At 36.5% G+C, this 23115-nt stretch overlaps 1 protein-coding gene across 5 annotated transcripts in view; it reads left to right on the plus strand.

Annotated features, from left to right (window-relative positions):
• CASK (calcium/calmodulin dependent serine protein kinase) overlaps positions 1 to 23115 on the plus strand; it is a 226309-nt gene that overhangs the window by 73782 nt on the left and 129412 nt on the right. For all 5 annotated transcript variants that reach the window (XM_082009616.1, XM_082009618.1, XM_082009619.1 and 2 more), the window contains exon 3: positions 15858 to 15963. In XM_082009616.1, coding sequence (XP_081865742.1) covers positions 15858 to 15963 — 106 coding nt within the window. The remainder of the gene's footprint in view (positions 1 to 15857; positions 15964 to 23115) is intronic.

Below are 23115 nucleotides of genomic sequence, written 5' to 3' on the forward strand. Positions count from 1 at the left end.
ACAATGGGACAGCCCTTTTTTTTTTTTTTTTTTTTTGCAATGTGATATGTGTTATTACTTGTTTGTGTAAATAGCAATCTGGGTAGCTGTCAGTTCTCTGAAGTGGTATGGGGAGGACAAACTTCACTACAGTTAATTTTTCTCAGATAAAGATACGGTGTTTCCTCAAGTATTCTTCCAAACATTAATTCCACCTAAACCAGGATGTTAGCTTTTGCTACAGAAGTACAGTTTTTTGAAAGCACAAAAGAGAAGTTATGTTTTACACCACAGACCTGCAGAGGAATCTTTTGAGTAATAACAAGACCGGATTCTTAAGGCAGGCCCAATGCTCTTTGCACTGATGTATCTATAGGATTATCCATTCCCACACACTGACTTGCAAGGAATAATCGCTGCAGTAAAGGTCTACTGTAACACTGTGAAGGTGGACCACTTTTCAATTGTAAAAATACACTCTAAGGCAGAGAATATGTTTGTTGCCTTGTTGAGTAATACCTCCAACCTTAATATTTGCTAAACAGCCAGTTGGAGCACCATTCACATTTTAAGCAAGTGATATGCTGTGCTTAAGTGTGCATTCTTGACAGAGGTGGTCCTGCAGTTTGAGGGCATTCCAATTCCAAGAAATGGTGATTATGAGCTCCTGGAGTCTCTAAAATCTGATTTTAAAAACCAACCAAACAAACAAAAAATAACAACCCTCAATAACCTTCCCACCCCCCCTAATTTTATGAAGACTGATTTTTTTTTTTTTTTTTTTAATTTTTTTTTTAACTATGCATAAGTTTCTTTGAGCAGTGAAGGCTTACATGTATGTTCACTCCTGCTCTCTTCTCTCCATGTTCCCACTGCTCTGAAATTCCTTCAGCATCTGGTTAGGCTCAAAAGGGAACAAAAAGAAGTGTCTTTGCAATATTTCTTTTGCTGTAATTTTAGGGCATGCATTCTGGTAGCACTGACTTGCAGAGAGTTAAATCTAGGCAATTGTCCTTTCACATCTCCCAACACGATCCAGATGGGCATGCTTTCCCTGTTTGCACTTTGGACTTGCTTGTGGGCATTGGGTGATTTAGAAGTTGCATTTTCATGTGATGCCATAACTGTGGCAGCCATTGTAACAACATGCTGAAACAGGAAAAGGAGCAGTTTTGTTTGTGCAGAATAGCATGTTGTTCCTCCACTGTTGAGTTGTAAATTGTCGTTTTCATTTGGTCTGTAGGCTTTTGCACAAAGGCTACCCAGAAGAGTGCTCTGACGTCAGGTGGTTTGCTCTGGTTGTTACAGCAATGGAATTTATTCTATCCATCTGAACTGTTTCCGAAAAGGATGGCATGTCTAATGTATCAGGACTTCAAGAAATAGCTTGTAAAAACAAGCAAGCTCTGTTCCTAAGCCTTTCTTTCTTAAGCCTGCTGTCTGGGCAGGTCCCTGTTGGATTCTGTTGCAACTCCGTGGCTCCTTAGAACTTGAAAGATTATAGAAGTAAAAATTTTTTCCCTTTCATCTGATGCTATGCTGATATTTTATTTCAATGTCCAAGTCCATTCTTCAACAGATTTTAACCACTCAAAGAGTCGTCAAAGTCCAACTCAAAGATCAGTTATTGCTGAAGATCTTGTAACTTACACTATTAGATGATTATACTAAAAAATGTGTTATAGTAATGAGGAATATGTGTATATAAGAAGCGGAGGAAGATTTTTGAACTTTTAAAATTAGAAAATGGAATTTTTAGTAAATTTTCTTACAAGGTTTTTGTGCTTACTAATTATACTATGTGTAAATAATAGATTTGTGTATTAAAATCCTTTGTCCAAACTAGAGACGGTGAATGAGATTTTATTGCTATTAGCAGGCCGAGTGGTTTTATGTCATTTTTATTATGTGAATTTTATCAGTATTTTGGGAATTTGAAGATAAATTTGCAGTTAAAAAGAAAATAGTCCATAAGAGAAATGGTTGTTACATTTGTGCAGTATATACATTTATACCTATGTACAGTAAGTTAAAGTTCAGTCAATTTTTTCATTAAAATCCATAGGCCATTGTAACTGTCTTTAAAGTTTATTTTCACATGAAACTTCTTAGATTTTTGGTACGTGTATTTTTGCAAAAGTTCTTAAAAATGGGTTATGACAGATATGTCGTTGTCTGCTTTCACCATTCTTTGATTCCTGTATTAATTTCTGGCAACACATTGCACTTTTGTGTCTGTGATTGTTCTTAGGTTGGCACGAGCGTCACTTGAGTAATATCGCTTGTGGTAGCAAAAGGTTTAAATGGATTCCAGTTTCATGATTTTTGTGGCATTTGGAAAACAAAAGATGAAAGATCATTTAATAAAGCACATTTCAAGAATGCTGAAAAGTTCAAAACTTTAGGCCTCAGGTTCAATGCTAAAGGTTCAAAGGTTTCAAAAATGTGTTGAGAGCTTTATTTATATTATTTTTTCATCTTAAGAAAGGTATGATGCAGTTTATTGTGTCTTAAAATCCTACTTAACTAGAAATTACAAATGGGCTTTCCAAACTGACTAGTTTTAGCATGTGGAAAACATAGGATATATATAAACTGTATGCATATCTCTGTGGTCTGAGGCCATTTTATTTCCCTAATTATTTGTTCGTGGATGAAGATTTATGCAACAGGATGATTTAAGCAGCCAAATCTTACTTCTCTGGTAAATGGAGGCTTGAGGTACTGTAGCTATTAAGAAAAAAGAAGTGCAATAATATAGGTACAGTGGGATGTTTTAGAAAGCATGTGGATGTGCAGAACATTAACGGTGTGCTTTTATCTGTTGAGATGTGTGAGCTCTAGCTCAACACCTGTCCAGAACTGACCCTTTGGAAGGTATCAACCCCATTTTCTTAGCACTCCATTTCTGGGAGCGTTTATTAGCGTCTCCACAGCTTGTGTTTATCTGGGCTAATAAATCCTCAAGAATCAGGGCCACTGTGACTTCCAAGTAACCTTACATGGAGCTAGCTCAAGTCCATTATGGTTTATTAATTCAGGTATTGACTGGGAGAGACTATACTGTATCATCATGCCCTGAAGCAGCATAGCTGTTTTGCATATACTACATTTAAGTTAACAAATTCTCCTAGACCTGAGTTGGCTCTTAGTATTGTTGCAGGTGCATATACAACCTGCATAAACAGGTCACAGATTTGCAATTTGACTTTTTATGTCAAAGTCACAGGTGCATAACTCATCTCCTTTCCGTAGTGGCGAGTACACACACACCTCCTTCCCCGCCTCAGTTTCTTGTCGTCTTCTGCCTACTGCATACTCTGGAAAAATGAGAACATAGTTATGCAGCATGAGACACACTGAACAGGTGGTTTCACCGGAAGAGGTTTGTGAGGGAAGGGAGATCAGGCTCGAACTAGTATTCGCTTCCTCTTTCAAGGAAGGGGTGGGAAGTACATCTTGTGCAACTAACTGTGCTTCAGATTATTTTCAGGATCTGGGCCAGTGCTGCATTCAGCCTGAGAGTCATGTGCTGTCATGTTAAGACATGGTTTTGATTTTGTTGTGCAGACAGGAAAGGTGGTCTAAAGAATCTGTGAAACGGGTCCGGTCTCTCTTAATTCAGCTCACCAACGTGAGTGTTGTGTTTTACATTTCCATGTACCCCGTCATGTCAATGAAATTCTTTATCGTAGTGATGCTTAATGTAGATAGATACTTAATATATATTTTTTTTTTATCTTGTGAGGAAAGGAAATTTGATTCTTTCTTTTAACAGAAGAACCCTGTTAACTGTTTCTTCCAGTGCTCTTATAATCTCTGTTTTGCAGAGAGTATATGGTTTATTATCAGTTATTCTACTTCTGGAGACTTCTAAAATATAATAGTGGACATATGCTTTGACTATTTAATATATATATGCAAGCTTATTGTTGCTCTTGCACTTTAGAGCAAGAAAAACAGGCAGAATGTATAAGGTTCTGTTCTTACACTAATTCATCATCATTTCACATTTGAATGCTAAAGAAAGAAAATGAATCTCATGCTAAGCATGCAGGAGTGAGACAGTACTGGTCAGTTGTTGGAAGAAATTTGAGTCAAGCCTGTTAACACCTGAAGAAGGTTCATTCAGTTCTGAATGTTTTACATGCAAGTGCTATGGCAGTGAGAGTACTTAAATAATCTTTGCTCTGTCAAGCAGGAGGAGCAATCCATATCCCCAGCTGGTTACTGCAAGGCTTTATAGATCAATGCCAGTCCCTTGAAATACACTGTAACAGCGAGGGAAATTGTTGTATATTACTATGTGGTTCTTGCCATTGTCAGCAGGAAACTCCCTCAGAAATTAGTTAAAATAAAGCCACATAGATGTACTGTTTCCAACTCTCTATCTCCTGCTTTCTGACATAATTTCCAGGTTCATGGATTGGGTTAGGTGACCAAACCATTTCTAACTCAATTTTTGCTCAGTATGAATTTTAGGTATTTTTTGTTCATTGCTCATTACCAGAAAATAGAGGGGAAATAAATACTGTTTTCTTAATGCTTGGGATTAAGAGAGTAAAGAAGTAAACTCTTCATGTCTGTATTGGCGAAGAGGAATTGTCCTTTAAATATCATGAGAGGTATGTGAATATTATGAAAGAAAATATTTCTCCAATGACCTTTAGTTGCAAATGCATTCAAATCAGTTCATAGGCAAGATTGTCATTTGACAGGTGGTTTATGGGGAAATGTTACCTCTGTCAGTTTTGGCTAGTTTACAGAGAAAATCAGAAGTGACATGTTGCAGTATTTTCAGCCTGTTGTACAATCCAAGACAAGTTAGTAACTTGTGTCAGGCAAGTTAGAACCTTATTCCTAGAGCTGTGACTTGAATGTTGCTAGAAACAAGTTTGTGCTCACTTGCACTGGTTTCATGACTAACATTTGATTTTTGTGGAATGAAAGGGGGAATCTATTTTAAGGGCACTGGTTCCAGAGGCTTGGAGGAGTATTGCAACTGCACAAGCAGAAAAGGGAAAATGTGCTCTTTAAAGCACTACAACCTTAATAGACAATATTTAAAAGTATTTTATGAATATGGGGAAGTAACAACAAGCCTCGTTAAAACTTTGTTGGTTTTTAACATGAAATCCTGGAAGTGCTGGTAAAGAATACGTTCTGTACTGGGTGTTGGGGTTTTTTTATTACTGAACTGAGACATGCACACCTGTTTTACAAAACTTGCTTTACAATGTGTCAGTTAACAAAGAAAACAAAAAAAATTTCTAAGACTTTTGGTAATAATTGCAGAGAGAAGCATGTGCAGAAGTGGAGCAAACCAAATCTAACTTTTTTCTTATCCTCAATTACTGCTGCTTGGAAGGAGTTTTCTGGTTCCTGACACTGTTCTGTCACTGAACCAGAAAACAAGTTTTGCTGAGGTCGTTGTTCTCCAGCATTCAGACATCATGCTTCTACAGGATTTCCTTGTAAGACAGAATTAGTATCACCCTTCAAAGTTGCCAGATAGTTATCTATTACTCGGGGTGCATCTCAGCAGTGCACTGTAGATGCTGTTTGTCCTGGAATTCATTGTGCTGTGGAGGGAGCTTTCGGTACTCAGGCTGTCACAGTACAGCAGCATATATAATGTAGCTTGTGCTATTTTACCTAACTAAGAAAAACTGTAAAGTAACCTGTGCTGTGTGCCACAACTACCATAACTAAAATGCTGTCACTCTTGAGCTACGTAACATTGTAGAATTAATTTCATCAGAGTAATTTGATATTTTAGATGCTGGGTTTGCCTAGGTTTGCCTGGGTTGTGTGGAGACTTGATGTGGGCAAAACAGTCTATTTCCTTTCTGACATTAGTGAGCAACTGGTTTTTTATTAGCTGTGCAGAGCCCAACAGTTCAAGACCAAAGAAACTTTGATCAAAGCAAGCAAACAAGTAAGTTTTGTCTGTATGAGAAGCATCTTAAACAGTCAGTTCTCTCTTCTGTTTCTGACTGTTAGTGTTCAACAGCAGCAGTGTAATGGATTCTTTAACCCTTCTTAGAACAGGAGTTAGGGACAGTTTGTCTAGGCTAGTTGAATCTGTTAAGAATAGATTTCCTTTGTGTCTTTCAAATTCCAGACTTTTTCCTATAAAACTGAGATTCTTCGTGACTATCAGAAAGTAAACTTCCCTGTCATTATGTTTGGGAAGAGGCTAGGCCACAGAAGAAAAGACATTTCAAACAAAAGGAAAACTGCAAATATTATAATGATCTGCAACAGAAATAACTTTTAATTTTTCAGGATCAAGTAACATTTTGTTCTTGATAATGTTCCAGTGCCTTCAAGGGCACTAATGTCATTAGCTTTTAGTACATGAGTACTAAAAACTAATTTAAAGGACTGCAAAGTCTAACCTTTAGTTATCCTGATCTGCCTAAGTCAATTTTGGCTAAAATATTAAAGAGATGTCAAAGCTTGGTGTAAAAATTTTCTGCCAGTCTGAATTTAACATTCATAATGATGCTTTTAGCACATTCTTAGATATACATCACCTGGCCAAAGGCTGAATAGAAATCATAAACACACACATAAATGCACACACACCCCTGCAGCAAAAAAAAAAAATCCCCCAAAACAAACAAACAAAAAAAACCAAAACAAAACAAAAACCCACCCTGTGTGATTAAAAAGAGAAATCCCGGTGATTTAAACTGAACTACTTCTAAGTTCTAGCTTTCTAAAGCTTTTTGCAGGACTTCAAAGCAATAAACACACTGCTCTGTTACAGTTTTGTGGATTGAACAAAGAACTTCTGGCTCACAGCAGCAAACTGTGTAAATGTATTCTAGTTGTGCAGTACAATTACGGATGTGTGCAGTGTAGTAGATGACTGGTGTAGTTGTCAGCGCTGAATGGCTCCTTAGGCATAGGGGAGAGAATGATCTTCCACAGAATCTGAATAAAAGTGTGCTTAGCCCTCGGTGTACCTTAATTATTTTAGGGTGGCATATGGGGTTTTTTTGCTCTTAGGTCTGAACTGTAATCATCAGTGATCAGATCAATGGTATAAAACTGGCCAAACGCAAAGCTCTCTGCGGCTAAATAAATGCAGGCACCTTTTGCATTCAGTTGCTGACTACATACCAGATCAAAGTAGGAGCTGTGTTGCCACCTAGTGAGAAATCTGTAGGTATGCATGTTGACTTGGAGTTGCATAAACACAGGAAATTACAGAGAAGAACGAGAAATAGGACCTGACTTGTAAGTTTATTTTCCAAGTTTAATTTGCGTTTCCGTTAAATATATGGAAGTATAAAGCTACTGCAAGTTAGTATTTCCTGATAATACTGTGAAATCTAGTGTTCTTAGTTTTCTGATTTCTTTAGTCTTTGGGAGGAGGACAGCAATGCTATGGAACAGTTGTGATTTGACATCCTGTCAAACATTTTAAGCCGATGCTGCTGTTGAGATGAGCAACGCTGCTGTAATCTGGCCATTTGTTTCTATTGCTGTGCTATCAACGCTATTTTGCTCATAAGTGTTTGTGCAGATACCCAGAACTAGCCAGAACTAGTCTGGTTGAAAAATAGCCCTAAGAGGAGGGGAAAAATGATTGATTGTAGTTGGATCGATTCCTTGACTCTGTTTGTTGTGCAGTTGCACTACCATGATGAGGAGGGATGGTGCACGGGGGGAGAATGAGTTGACAGGCGGAGGGAACAACTGCTGCTTTTAATGAGGCTGTTAGTTTTAAGTGTTTATCAGTTAATTTTCACTACAAGAGAAAACAATCTGTGTAACTTTATGAAACGACGACCTTCCAGTCATTTCAATAAAGATGACCACTGTGACCTTACAGCTGAGCATTTTGCCAGTTCAGTGGTCCAGCAAGGTGTAGCATTCTTTTACCAAATACACAGCTTGTGTCTAATGGCTTTTTGATTTTTTTGTTTCATTTTTTAAAGAAGTTTCACAGCATATTCTGACAGATCAGCTGCTGCACCTATACTTCCGCTTCCCTCTGTAAAGAATTCATTGTATCACAAAGTGTTTCAAATTGTGGTTTGTAGTGTAACAACATGTGACCCATGGTAATAGGGAAGGTGTTGTGTTTCAGACTATAATGTAGTGCTGGGTAACAGGTGGGAGTATGGGATTTAATATAATATGGTTATTGGTAGTGAACCCACTTTCATAATTTGATTGCTCATGGCTTCAGAGTTAATGGCTATTTTCAATTTGCTTTCATTAATTATTGAAAACAGAGCAATGTTAGAAGAAAAGGTAAGTGTTTTGGATTTTACAGCAGAGGTTCCAAAATGTCTTCAGCAGCAACTCCACTTCTGTTTGGAAGTCCAGACTTGTGACAGAGAGAACTCTCCTTTTAAAATTGATTTATGGAGCTTATAACACTACTTCTGCTTATCCTGTCCCTACTTGAGCTTGTGAAACACTTTCAGAACTGCTGCTTTGCAGCAGGGAGAACTACTAACAGTGTTTTGAAACACTGATTGTGCATCTGAAAAAAGTAATCTAGGAAGCATTGGTTTCACTTTTCAGTGTTTCCCTTCTTCTTCCTTTGTTCCCCTACCTCACTGAACCTGCTGTTGAGTATAAACTGAGAGGACATTGCATGCAGGAAAACTTAGAGGAGAGATATGGGCTTATCCGATCTTTGCTCCTGCTTGAGAAAGATTAGATTAGATTTTTTTTTTTTGTCAGTGTGCTGGGTACTTTGTAAAAAGTTGTTAAGAATTATCATTTGATTAAATGAAATTAAATTATTTTATTTCAATTATCTGCAGTAGGCAGCTGTTAATATTCTTTCAGAAATTCTTAAACGTTTTAATTAGTTCAAGTTGATTCATTACCCAAAATACACCATCTTATTTGTGAAGCATTGCTTATTTGTATGCCAGTAAAAATGAGGAAATGAGGAAAAGGAGGGAGGGTTTGCTTTCATGGACACAACCACGCAAATCACCTTGCTTCCGGACAAGTCTGTTGGATGTATCAGAAGTCATGAGAGAAAAAGAAAGTGTTTTTTCATGTTCTTCATATCTGATGGAGTATGAACTGAGGAAGGAAAATTGCCTTTTAAGTCTCCCAAGACACCCAGCTCCAGCTAAAAAGCCATTAACATGTTTATATTTATGTCCAAACACTGAGAAAGAATAGAGTAGAAAATGGAAGTTATTCAGAATTTAGTGAGTGCCTATAAAGTCTGATTCTACACAATGGAAATGTCTATAAGTTTCGGGGGGGGGGGGCGCTCAGAAATGGATTCTGGTTGTTGAGTATTAGCTGTAACTGCATTTTGTTTTTCTTTCTTCATGTCATTGGTTTGTTTCCAAATGCTACAGTAGCATTAAAACAAAAGATTCTGACTGGAGGTAGATTATCGCACATAGTCATTGTAATTATTGATTACCGTGGTGTTTTTATCAAGGGCCATTCACAAGCTATATGCATTTGTTTCTTTTTGGTATATGTTTTAGGCATGTTTGTTAATTTGATTGATTATACAATAAAAGATTTGGTGATGATGGAGACACTTTGCAGGGAAAGGTGTGTGCTTCTTGTGTTTTGCAACATCCTAAGCAGCTCTGAGTGCTGGCTTTCATAGTCTTATTTGCTTTCTCCATCCATATTCCTTTCCTTATTTTAAGCCAGCTTCTATACTTGAGATTGCTCACTGAGCCATTTCACATGCTAAGACTGCATAACACCAAGCCAGTGGGGGGAAAAAAAAATGTTTTATTACTGAGTTAATACTGAAATGGTTTGGTGTGTGGTGTGACAAGCTCCAGGCTGCTGCACAGTGGAATAGAGGGCAAGAATGTGTGTGGGATGAAGGGAGAAACAGCCAGCAGTTAAATCAGCTTTAGCCAGCCCAAAGTGTGTGGGAGGGGCGGCAGGAAAGCTTTTACTACTTGTTGAGGCAAGGAGTCGTTAGCTGCTCAGATGTATGTGTGATGAGGAGTTGGTCACATATCCCAGGAAGGCAGGTGGTGCGGTTTTAATTAAGAGAAAGGGGAATACTCTCTTGTGGAAGAGAAAAATTAAACATCTTTGGGGTAGAAACATCACTGTGGTTCTGTAGTATAGGAGTTTCATTGCCAGTGTTAGTATAGGAGGTTCCAACCTCCAGCTGATCATTCCTGTTGCAGTATGTTGGCTGTGCTGAGAGCTTTTATGACTTCCTTGCTATATTATTAGGATAATAAAGCCTAAAAGTAATTTTCACAGAGGAGCAAGAATGAACAAAGCGAGGGGGAACAGGAAACTTTTTAAGCTAGTGTTGCCCTGAAAGTTCACCTGGTTTTGGAAGTGTGACCTCAGGTACAGTGTGATTGGTTAAACTAGAGTTTGCTGTTGCGTAGGATGCGTTGTGTGCTTGTTAACATGCTGTCTTGAGGCAGAGGTGTATAGCGGTGTGCTCAGCTTGCAGGTAGTTACTTCCTCTGGAGCCCCTCGAAGCATGGTGTCTAGTGCAGTCTTGGCTACTAGAAAATGGACCAGACCTGTATTAAGTGTAAGTGGCAAGTTTTTGGTAATGGGAGGCTGCAGGGGCACCTTGTGTGGGAAGAGGCTCGGAGCTGCCCTGTGCTGGACACAGCTGGTTCCAGATGACTCCAACAGACCAAAGCTGAATCCATCAGTTGTGTGGGGGGCTCTTCTGTGAAAATATATTTAAGGAAGGATAGGAAATGCTGGAGCAAAGCATGGGAAGTGTGGAACAAAAAGAGGGAAAGCCAAGATCAGGGAAGGAGGAGGAGGTTTACCGTAGCAGAGCAGATATCCCCTGCAGCCCGTGGGAGGGGGGACCCATGCTGGAACAGCAGAAAGCTGTAAGAAGGAAGGAGCAGCACAGAGGAACACTGTGTACTGAGTATGACCCCCACCCCCCTGCACCACTGAGAATTGGGGGGTAGAGGAGTCTAGAGTGAAGGAGTGAAGTTGAGCCTGGGAAAGGGGGGAGAAAATTTGTTGATTTAATGTTTACTTTTTCTATTCCCTCTACCCAAATCAGTAAGTAAACATTTATTTTAACTTGCAATAGTTAACTTTGTCACGTAAGGCTATTTTGCACACAGTAGTAACTGGTAAGAAATCTCCTCTTTATCTCAACCCATGAGCTTTTTTGTTCCTGTTCTTCATATTTTCTACCCCCTGCCCTGCTGAGAGCAGAGAGTGAGCAAGAGCCTGGGTGGGAGTTTAGCAGCTAGCCAAGGCTACTCCACAAGACAAAAACCAATGTATTTGTAGAGCAAAACAGTTGTTTCTGAGGTCTCAGTGTCTGCCTTATACATGCTTCAGGGGGTTTGAACTAGGACTAATCTGGCCTTGTGGCCTGTTCAAGACTGGAGTGCATGAGGCACATTTCTAAAGCACATCATTCAGTTTAGTTGTATCTGGAAGAATTCCAGTTGGACTGGTCAGCAGCTTCTCCGTGAGACACAGCGAAGGATGGTAGGTGAGAATGACACAACCAAATGAAAAAAGCGTATTGATTTCCAATTAAAAATTAGTACTACCATATCTATTTAAATTATATATGATCATATTCTCACCGTACAAGATATATAGAAGCCTTTTAAGCAAGAAGTTTACTACTGATGTAGATACTTCCTTTCAAAATACTGTCATACTCAAGCTAATAATCCTTTAAAGGGCTGACCCTGGAAAATCAGAATGCTGTATGTTTAAAAATTATGTATGTCTTCCATCTTGCTAAAAAACTTGATGCTTTCCTTCCCCAAAAAAGATGTGGTGCTACAGTCTGTGCATGTCACTTCTAAGATGTTAAAATGGTGCCATAATCCAGGCTGCTAGAGAGCATCTAATTCTTCCATGTTGTAGGATACTTTCAAAATATGTTCAGTATGTTTGAGGTGTTTTAAAATCTTGGGTATCAGATTTTGAAAGGAAATCAGGTGTTTGCCAGAATTGTCAGAGATGCGTAGGATATTAGGTAGTTAAGTCCCATGGAGATTTTAAGTGATGCTCATGTTTTGTATTTTCTGTCAAAGATTGACATATCTTGCTTAACTTTTATTTAGAGCAGTTATCTTTTTAGTGCTTCCAGCAATTCATTTTTAGTGTTGCTATCCAAACACTAGGCTGGGTTTTCTCTTTGTGGTTGTTATTCCTGGGAATACCCTTTTCTTAGAAATCTGAACTTTCATGCCATTTTAACAACTTCGGTGACTCTCTCTAAATAATTAGCCATGTATAAAATGGAAATTTGAACGTGTCTCCAGTTTCTTAAAAAAAAAAAAACCCTCAAAGTTTTGTAAACAGATTGAAATTCTGGAATTTTTATTGGTAAGGGTAGTGTAAAATGACAGCTTTTAAATGCTTTTCAAATTATGATGTGAAGTATCAGACTGTGTGCTAAGCGAGTTAAATGAAACACCATGACTTTCTCCCTATTTCTGGTTGTCTAACAATACCTTTCATGCAGTTGGCAGAGAAACTTCTAAAGCTTGTGCTTTTAAACTTTACTGTTCTATTTATTATCGCTGTTGTCATTAATGTTTAATTTTGAAAGTCATGTTGACAGAGAAGGCTTAAAGAATGGACCGGAAAGTCATTTCTTCAGCCATATCAAGAGGAGAAAAATTAATACGTGAAGTGTTTGAAGAGATTCAAATATAAAGTAAAATGGTTTATCAATTAAAAGTTTGTTCTTTTGATTCTAAGTCCTTGTCTTGCCTTAGGGTGTGTTCTTTTAGATAAATTTTGTTTACTAGTGAAGGAGACTGTTATAAATATGAGATACACAACCATTAGTAAATGGTTCATGTCGCCTCTTGCTGCTTAAAGCCAACTTACTCCATTTGCAGATTCTAGAGTTGTCCTGAAGCTCTTTTAGGTGCTTGGAATATGAAAGACTTATTTTGATATGGGATGTGTGGGAACTTTAATTACTACATGACATGGCTAAAATACTTAGCAGAGGTTTAGAAAACTTAACAGGAGGTAGTAAGTAGTTCATACGATGTTACATTCAGAATGATAAGTTACAGATAATACAGTGGCTCACAACATAATAATGGGATTTTTCTTAGGAAATCTTCAGTCACCTGCTTGCAGCCAAACATCTGCTTGGTTTTATGTTGTACTCAGAACTGGAACAGTATCTGTAGGCATTCGGGATTTTAATTACCTCTTGAGGAACATGTGGAGATGAAATTTAATTGTCTGGTAAAAGCATTTGATAACGGATTGAGTAGATGATGATGATGTCTTTTTTTAACTGAAAACTATGAAATATATGTGCCATCTCTGCCTTTTCTCCTCCCTCCCCTTTCCTTTTTACTGGTCTTGAATATGACATATTTTGATATTTGGGTCACAGTCCAAATGGACTTCAGAATCCATCATCTCTTTTCTGCCCTGTGGCTTTGTTGAATCAACGTGGTATATACTTGTCTCTTATACTAGTTTTTTCTTCTTTAATAAGTCTACTGTTGAACAAGTTCCTGCTGTTTTCAAAATAGGACTTTGTTCTGCTCTCAGCCGCAAGACCCCTTAGTTGTACAAAATCTTGTTTTGTGACTTCTGTTCATTTGTTTTCCTGTTTGGAGATTTTCGTTTCCACTTTCTCCTTCCACTGCTGCTGATGCTCAGTCTGTGAGCAATTGTTTCACTCATGCAATTACACAAAGGAATGAGGTAAATGTCAGCATGTATTTTCTTCCTTACAGTTCTACTTCCTTTCAAAATACAAATAAAGCCCACAAGAAATTAATAAAGAGCCAAAATAAACTATTTTGAACACAGTTTTTACCCATAAACAAAACAGAACTTTTCTGTAGTTTCCTATTGGATTTTCACTTTGCTTTCCACCTAAAATTAGGTGGATAATCAGATACCATGGTGAAGTGTGGTAGCATTAAAGTCGTTATACAGTAAGAGCGCTGTATTTTCTGGACATCATAGTCATTCACAGAATCACATAGCGCTCTATTCTCTTACATTATCCTTCCATGTGCTTACCTGTGTTCCTATTTAGGAAAGACTGGATGTGTACTTCAGTGCAAGACAAGGATGAACCTTGCTGCTTAGAAAAGAGGCGGTAGTCAGTGTCGAATCAATGCCTAAGCATGATGGAAGGGCACATTACATATGTAAAAACTGATATGCGAGTATTTTCAATAGTGAAAGACATGCTGCTGTTTTCTTATTTGATAGAAACTCTGTACGAAGGACAAATTTTACATTCATTTCTTTAAATTTTTTCTGTATCAGCAAAGAGACTATTATTTGCTTCCTTTTGCTGCTCTGTCTGCACTTCCTAAGATGATATTACATAATGATTTCTAAGGGATTGCTCTGCTCATTTTGCTTTTGGGTTATATTTGCATGAATGTGAGGTAGGAAGCACATAATGCAAGTGTAATATTAAAGTGCCAGTAGGAAAATTTGCTCTTTGTGAATGTCAAAATTTTTCTTGGATTAAAATTCAGTCATTTCCAAATTCTGAGCATTTCTTCTAATTTATAGATGACTAAAAGATAAAAAGTCTAGCATAAATCTAAGTAACATGTTAAATGCTTCACATGAATGTTCATCTTGCTGCTTGTAGTTTTGAATGGTATTGCTTTATGTTAGCAATGTAATAGGGCATGTATGAAAATAGTACATTTAAAATTTATTTCTAGCATAGCACAACAATATGGTAAGCATTCTCAAACCAAGAAACTGTATTTATGTTTTCCCATAAATACGTATGTAGGTCGTTCTTGAACAATGGTATGGAAAGAAAATAGAAAAGTAAAATGTCCACTTCAGAATACAGACTGATATTTTTTTCTCTTCTCAAATTATCATCAAGGCTATTCATTCAGGATTTTGCTGTTTTCTAGAATACTAGTGATAAGTTTAAAAAAAAAATTAAGGATGATTAACAAAAATACTAAATAATTTTAATAAAGAAGAAAGAAAATTAATTCAATGCAGTTTGGTTTTTTTGCATTTCTGTAGTAGCAGAAGGATTGATTTGTGATCAGAAAAAGTGAAAGTGTTGTTCGATTAAAAACAAAATCTCTCCAAGCTTTGAGAGATGTCACAGTGGTTTCTGCTCTTTCTGTGTTCACAACCGTTAGTGCTTTTCCCCCCTCTTCTCTAGAACAGAGATGCAAGCTAATATTGTTTAAAAATTATGCCAGTGTCATTTCATACATTGTAATTTTTTTAAAAGAAAATCACTATTAAAGAAGTAAACTGCAAGAAATTCAAACATAAGCAAAAACTTCTTTACTTATAAGGGTGATCAGTTACCAGTATAGGTTTCCTAGACAGGTTATAGAGTCTCCATTCTTGGACATGTTCAAAACCCAGCTGAATGTGGTCCTGGGTAACCTGCTGTAGTTGACCTTGCTTTGAGCAGAGGGATCAGACTAGAGACCTCCAGGTTTTAATAAATCTGTGGTGTGGTGAAAGAGCCTGTCTTCTGTATTTGGAGATAATTTTGCAGTGATGTTGGATATTGAAGATGGAAATCTTGGTGTAGTCTGCATATGTGCATTAAAGGAACTTACTACTATACAGTTCTTCAGATTATGACCAAAGAGATCTTATATTAATAGGTCAACTCAAGAAAGCCTACTAAGTTTTCCGTGTTTGTATTTTGGGATCTATATGAGTTTTTAAGCTTAATTTCACACTTAAGTTCTAAAGGAGGATAAATATCATCTTGTCACTGTTCTTTATTGAGATTAAAGATTTTATTAGAAATTTCAGACGTGTACGTTTCCAAACATTGTGTTCTAGTTGTTTTCAGGTTTTTTTGGTATATAAGAATTACATGTTGTAGCTAATTATGATTATATATGATTATAAATGATTATATAGCTAATATACTGCCATATTATCTTTCACAGATCTGAAGAGGGAAGCCAGTATTTGTCACATGCTGAAGCATCCTCATATTGTTGAACTATTGGAAACGTACAGCTCAGATGGAATGCTTTATATGGTCTTTGAGTTGTAAGTTTCTCTCTTGGATTTTACCTTTGTCATTTGCTAAATAAAATCCTAAAAGTATGTCTGCTTCCACTTGCTTGTTTTGTAGCTCAGAAGTCTTGAGTGCTATGAAAATATTTATTTCTGGCAAGTGCAGGTTGTCCCAAATAAAAAAAGTTGTCCCACTGTCTAAGTGGCAAACATCAGGCTTGTTCTTATAGCATGCTTTCTAAGGGCAGACATGCTGTTCATTGATGGCTGATGAGTCCCTAATAGGATACATGAGAACAAGTTAAAAATCTGCTGATAGTCATCATCTTTGGGTAACTGATGGTATTCTACTCCACTTGTGAAGTTTTGGGGTGGTTTTTTTTCCACACTGTTGTTTCTTTAGCACTGCTTTTCCTTTACTAGATAAGAAAGTAAAGCTTATTGGATTATTTACTTATTCTTGTAAATTGATATACCCGTTCACATCATATGAAAACAGGCATTTGTCTAAAAAATATCTTTTGGAAGCTTGAATGCAAGAGTTTAGTTACCATTGGCATATGGAAAGGTGAAGAAAACATGACTTCTCAGCAGTGTACGGGTATTTTTAATTAATAACGAGAAACAAAAGGGGGGGCAAGCCCTAAATTGCCACATTCCTTCTTTCAGGGAAAATTATTAGTCCTTCTTGAGTTATGTTTTAGCTAACTGGGAAGGACAAAACCAGACACGCAGAATGCTAATTGGTGCATCTTCCATATTTGATCTTTCTTAAGAAATTCTTCTCTGTACCTACCAGCTCTTCTTTTTATGTTCCCCACATATGCATTCCCCATGTGTCTGAGCATATGTGTTTATACCTCTTTAATTCATCTGACCTTCCTGCATTATGTTTTCTGATGAATTTGGCTTGCTTAAGTTATGTTGGCGCAAGCCACATCATGCCAATGTGTTAGGTCAAATTGGCATGTCCACTAGAGCCAAATATTTGACTTGAGATATATGCTGAAAAATAATTCTCACATGTTAGTTTTACCATTGAAGTAGAGAAAAAGTTAGGTGGTAGCAGGAAAAAAAACAAGATGTAAAGCTGAAAATTGTTGCTTGAAAGTTTTCTGCCTTTATTTTATAGGTGTTTATAAACTTATGATTGTGTGAAATAATTGTTTTATGCTTTCTTTTCTGTTCATTTTCATTTAATACTGGCTTTTTTTTTTGTTTTGTTTTGTAAATCCCGAAGCACGGACCAAGGGACTTTAATTATCCTATTATGAAATAATTATGTACACCTTGGGGAGACATACTGTGATAATTAACAAGATTTTGAAATTGAAAAAAGGCTTTTGCTTCTATTTTTACCATGCCGGTAGCTCAGAAATATGAGACAAAAGCAGTAATTATTTTTTAATGACAAGCCTATTATCATTTATGTTTGTATACATAAAAAGTAAGTCTGAACAATTAGGATTACTACACAAATACTGTGCCTGACTTCAGGCCACATGAAAGAAGGAAATATGAGGCTAAATTATTTGAAGGATAATAATTCTTTGCCATCTCCTATGTCCTTGTCTCCCTTGTACACTACAAGACATCACTCTTTTGTAACAAACAGTGACAAAAAATGAGATAGTCAGAACACCTGTGCTCACAGTGTAGTGGGGAATGGAAGAGTTGTGGGCTGGAGTGTTATGCTAGAGACGATGCTTTGGTAAAGTGATTAAAACAGAAGACTGATTTTGCTGTGGAGTAAGACTGTGTTGTCTGAGTTTGATTCGTTTAGTGGCATACCACATAATTGTCACTATAATAAGAAACTTGTAATTAGTAGAAAAGCACCTATGTATTTGAAGGTAACTTATTTTCCCTCCTACTGCTTTCTGTTCATTATGCTATTATTATAACAAACTTAACTGCTTTGCAACTAAGTTCTGTCTACAGTGATAAAAAATATTTTATTAGGGTGTAGCTATTCTGAAATGACAGAAAAGGAGAACACAACACAGATCTGCAGAGGAGATACAAGCCCGGCTGATGATGGGTTATTTGTGTACTGGCAGATGCTTTGCATGAAAATTAGTTCGGATCCAGCACATGAAGTGTACACAATAACCAAACCTAAAACTTTGTGCCATCGGTTGCACATAAAAGATACATAGATCCACTGCTGTTTCATAACCTGTCAGCTACAGGGAGCAGCTGCTAAAATGACCCTGAATATCTTGCCAAATCGATTGTTACAAAAAAGTACAAGTTAAATAAGCAAATGCAGTATGTGGCTGATAACAAGAGATTGTACCGCTTGGGAAAAAATACAGTCTGAGCCCAATTTTGAAAACTTTTGTTACAATAAACATTAAAAAAATCAAGTCACAATTCATAGAAGCACTGATGAACATGGGCAGTAGCAATGAAGTTTAACACCAAAAAATTAGCCATGTTTTTTAACCACTCTTTATACACAAATTCAAGCACTCTTTAGAATGGGGCCATCATGTCATGTTGCCAGTAGGTTGCCATTAGCCATATGCTGTAATAAACTGCATAGAAGCAGTTGGCCATAAAAGATGAAGTGCGTGTGTAGAAAAAGAAGCAGACTCTGTCCCAGAAAACCTTATTGTTAAGGTAAAAGTAGTATTTCAAAAGTATTTAGCTGTTATTATTATATCATAAATGACAGAATATGTACATGTGCCAAGTGATTTCACACACACTCGCCCCAGCTGCCCCTCAGAAGGATAACAGACTCTTTCCGCTGATGGAAGAGATCCCTTGGAGGTTCTAGAGAGAGCTTGCTTCTGAGAAGGGGACAGCACTAGTCTTTATCCTACAGTTGCCATTTTCTTTGCTGTTCTATGGTGTTATTTGCTGGCAGCTGTATATCAAGTGATCCATCATTAGTCTCGAGTTAACTGTGACCTTTTACCTGATACGAGCACCTAGTCAATAGAAGTACATCAAACATATTTTACAGTGTCAAAACAGATGAAAGCAATCTTTTTTTTAAGTCTGTGCCCTGCAAAGAACAAAATAATACCCAAAACTCTCCTGATATTTAAATATTACATTTATGAAATGGAGTGCAATCTGCTTGCTTTCATATTTGTTCAATAATGTGCTATTCTAGACAGTGCTGTCCCTGCCACATGTTTGCTTGGTAGTTCATGCATGTGTGGGGCGGGGAACACTGGTTTTACATAGAATGCTGTTTCCTGTTTGGTATATATAACTATCACTTTTGCTTTTATATTCTATTGCTTATTACATTCTTTTTCTAATGACCTGTCTTTATCAATGAGAATACTTTGAGAAGGGTCAGCTATTTGCAATATTTCTAAAACAAAGCAAATATTCTATTTGAAGTGTCTGAAAACCACATTTTAGACTTAGAGTACATTATATGAGTATATATAGACTATAGAGTACATTATATCCTCCATATTATCAAAGTATGTGGACTGAGAGTACATACTTATATGTTGAAGAGCTCAGATACAAGAATTGCAGATACCTTAATGTCTGGTCATTTGTAGAATACTGTCTCACCACTATACATAGGTGGTTTTGTTTTTCTTAGTGCATTCTAAAAGAGATTTATCTCTTGGGACATTAGAAGAACTGATGTTACTTAGATTTACCAGTTAGGTTGTATATATCTAGTTCTATACATATATCTTTGCTGTTTAACCTAGCTAACATGTAAAACTGCTTTCGTTTTAAAATCTCAAATTCATAAAAGCAGTATGTTAAAAAAGTTGCGGTTACTTAGGTTTACGTTAAGCATAAGCTGATGAGCATTTAAATGACTATTGGTACATTCAATCATATAGCTTTGCTGAAGCATCAAGGAAAAAGAAGGGGGGAAAAAAGAATGCTATCTATTTATTCTGCTTTGTTACAATATTGTGAAATAGCACAGCTGCTTAGTTTATGGAGTGAATTTTTCCATTATTTTACTTAATAGTGTTAGGATTCCAGTTATGGTTTTATTTTTAAACAGTCTCACCTGTAGCCCTTCATCTTTTATATAGCTTTACTGCACTTCTGTTCTTTGATACTTGCATAATACATTATCTAAATAAAAATAAGCCTTAAATGTTAATTTTTTTAAGTAAAAACAAAAGAAACTAAAATCTGTGTTTTTCACACCAGAACAGGTTGCTGTGATTACTGAAAGAAAATTGTTTTAGATGCTTCTAGGTTTAATGTTTGGGCCAGACTTTCAAAATACCCAATGAAAGGAAAAACTGCAAAATTAATTTTGAAATGCTTACACTTAGAGAAGTCATTAAATTAGAGATTCTGTCTGTCCTAACTTCAGATATATAAAAATTACACTCTAAATCTGAGGCATCTCTGTATGTGCTGTTTTTTTCCTGTGGACTAAAAGGGACCCTGAAGTGACTAGCTTGAATTTTAAATGCTTTAAGGTAACCAAATTCCACCAAGTATTACATGTTCCAATAGCAAACACTTTGACAAAAAGATTTTTTTGGCTTGATAAAACTCATATTTATATTGTGTTTTTATTGGGGATTTGATTTTTTATTCTTTTTTCAATGTGTTATGCATAGTCAGTACATTGGAGCCTCGTTACTTGTGGACACAAAGTTTAGGCAATTATCTGGTCTGGGTATGCTGTTCCTCTCTTGTCCCCAGTAGCCTGTGAACTATTGACTGATTACAGTCAAAGGAAGTGACAGAGAATTTAAAGCTAACTGATGTTGGAGGACAGAGATACCAGGTTTTCATCTTACATTTGCTTAATATTTGTTGATTTCATTCATTTGATGGACCAGAATTAATAGGAATCCAGACTTCATTAGTTTTAATGCTTAAAGAGCAATCTTTGGGGGTTTCCTATTGACAAGGCCAGACTTGGAAATCAGTATTTTTATCCTGGATGAAATTTTGGCTCTTTTATAGTAAGTAGCGAAATTTGGCAGAGCAACTGAGGATTCAGAGCACTGAGAGACATTGATTCGTTGACATTTATTATAACTTTAATTATCACAGGCTATTAAGATGCATTATTTTAGCAAAGCTTCAGAAGACCCACTTTCAAGCAAAATTAACTGGTAGAAGTCAATATAAAATGTCAATGCATATACTTGTATTTTCAAGAGTTTGGGTAAATAAGAACTAATTCACACAGCATTGCTATAAGATGGAGGTTTTAACATTAAACTGGAGTATGGGTTAAGGATTTCAGGTCAGGTACAGTACTACTTTTATATTATCACCAAAAACAGTGCTTTTTAAGGATGCATATATTCTTTCTTTCACACTATTTAATAATCAGGTTGGGCCATCACTATGAAAATGCTAGTAGAAAATTGTTTCCAAGCATACCTATTTACAATGACTTACTCCTAAGATCACCTTCTACATTGTGATTTAGGAATTAAGTATTACTCAATGAAGTTTGTCTGTTGTTTGTGACTAAATGGAATGAGTCAGTTTATGAAAAGCATTGAAATTCATCTCTCGTCTGTCAACAAAGTTGTAAAAACATGTCAATCTAAAGTACTGAAAAGCCTCTAAACAGATGCTGAGAATGTAAACTCAGGAACATCATTTAATTATCTGGAGTGAGCTAAACCTGGGATGCATGGGCAATATAGGAAATAAGAGTTGCTGTATTTTTTTGCTTTTAATTTTCAGAGGTTACTTACACAGGGCTTCAAGAGAAGTTAGAGGCTGTATTTTTTAAGTTAATTTACAGCAGTTTATTTGTAGTAAGTGAAGATGGCAAGTATATAAAAACTGTCCAACTGAAGGAAAAAAATGCCATTGTGTACAGATCTTTAGTGAGTTTTGTACCATGTATATTAAACTCAGTTACAAGCAATATGCCAAGTCTTTCATTTTTTATTTTAAGTAATAATTCAATTCCCTAGAGCAGTGCTTGTCAAACTTTCTGGTTCTTCATCAATAAATCAAGTCATAGGCCACCTTTTATTAGGTCATCTGCAAATTGAAATCTGTTGTGCCCAGTATTAAAATGTAGATCTCTTCTACAGTGTTCTATTCTTCAGAGTGACTGATAGAACATATTTCTGCATTGAATATGACTCAGGAGTGATCTTTCTGGGCAGGTTGCAACTTATAATGAGTCAGCTTTGTGCAGGATAGTAGAAAGATTTTCAGGTGCACAGCAGCACTGCTCAGACCTATGGAAAGAAACATCTATCCGTAGGGTTGAGATCAAGGCACAGTTCTGCTGAAAATATGGAAAAATCAATTGTAGAATGTGGGAAATTGGGGACATAGTTCGTACTGATACCCAGCACAATTCAGATGTGGTGGTGTTGTCTGTTAACTCCCTGTTCAGAGCTGCTTTAGCTGGCACTTTCAGTGTAAATACCATGAACGGTCCCAGTCAGGTTATGTAGTTTCCCTGAGTGCCCTCTACTGGTATCAGATGATTCTCTCGCAGAGTATGAGCGTGCTGTAATTTTACCAACTTTTTTTGCATCATCCACTTATGTCTTCAGCATGTATATATCTCTGTGTATTTATTTTAGTGGATTTTAACTTATCTTATTTTTTTTATTTTTATGGTTTTTACATGCCTAATGCTAACAGTCCTTACAAAACCTTGAGACTTCCAGAACTTTCATTTCATCAGTATCTCAAAACTTTAATGCCCTTGCATCACATAAGCCTTTCAGTTTCTGCAAAGTCATCTTTTAAGTGGTTGTGATATTGTTGAGTTTTTAGCTTGTTATTGCTCTGAATTTTCTGGGGTTTCTTATAATGGAGGGTGACTGTTGCTTTTGCAGCCTCAAGATGAAAGTCTCAAAAGATTTTCAGACAAAATTCAACATTGTTGGGGTGATAAAAGCCCTATTTATAAATGAAGAAAAATCTACACTTAAAAAAGATTTTGTCTTGGAAAAGTAGTTAGTCAAAAGTCAGAGGTTAAAATACACCTGCCACATATCTGTGCTTTGGAGAACAACAGAGTTCATCTTGATGGAATATAACTTTCAAACATTACTGCTCACAGACTGTAGCCATTTTTAATATCAACGTAGTTTAACTGAAAAATATTTGAAAAAAAAAAATCAAACTGCCACTTACTGTTACAAAATTTAAATGAAAAATGCTGGTATGTGTAAGTGGGAGGTAGAAATACATGTTAAAGACCATTTTGATTATAAAAACCTTGTTTAATGGAAA

The sequence above is a fragment of the Phaethon aethereus genome, assembly GCF_964289735.1.
Source record: "Phaethon aethereus genome assembly, chromosome: 1".
Lineage (NCBI taxonomy): Eukaryota > Metazoa > Chordata > Aves > Phaethontiformes > Phaethontidae > Phaethon > Phaethon aethereus.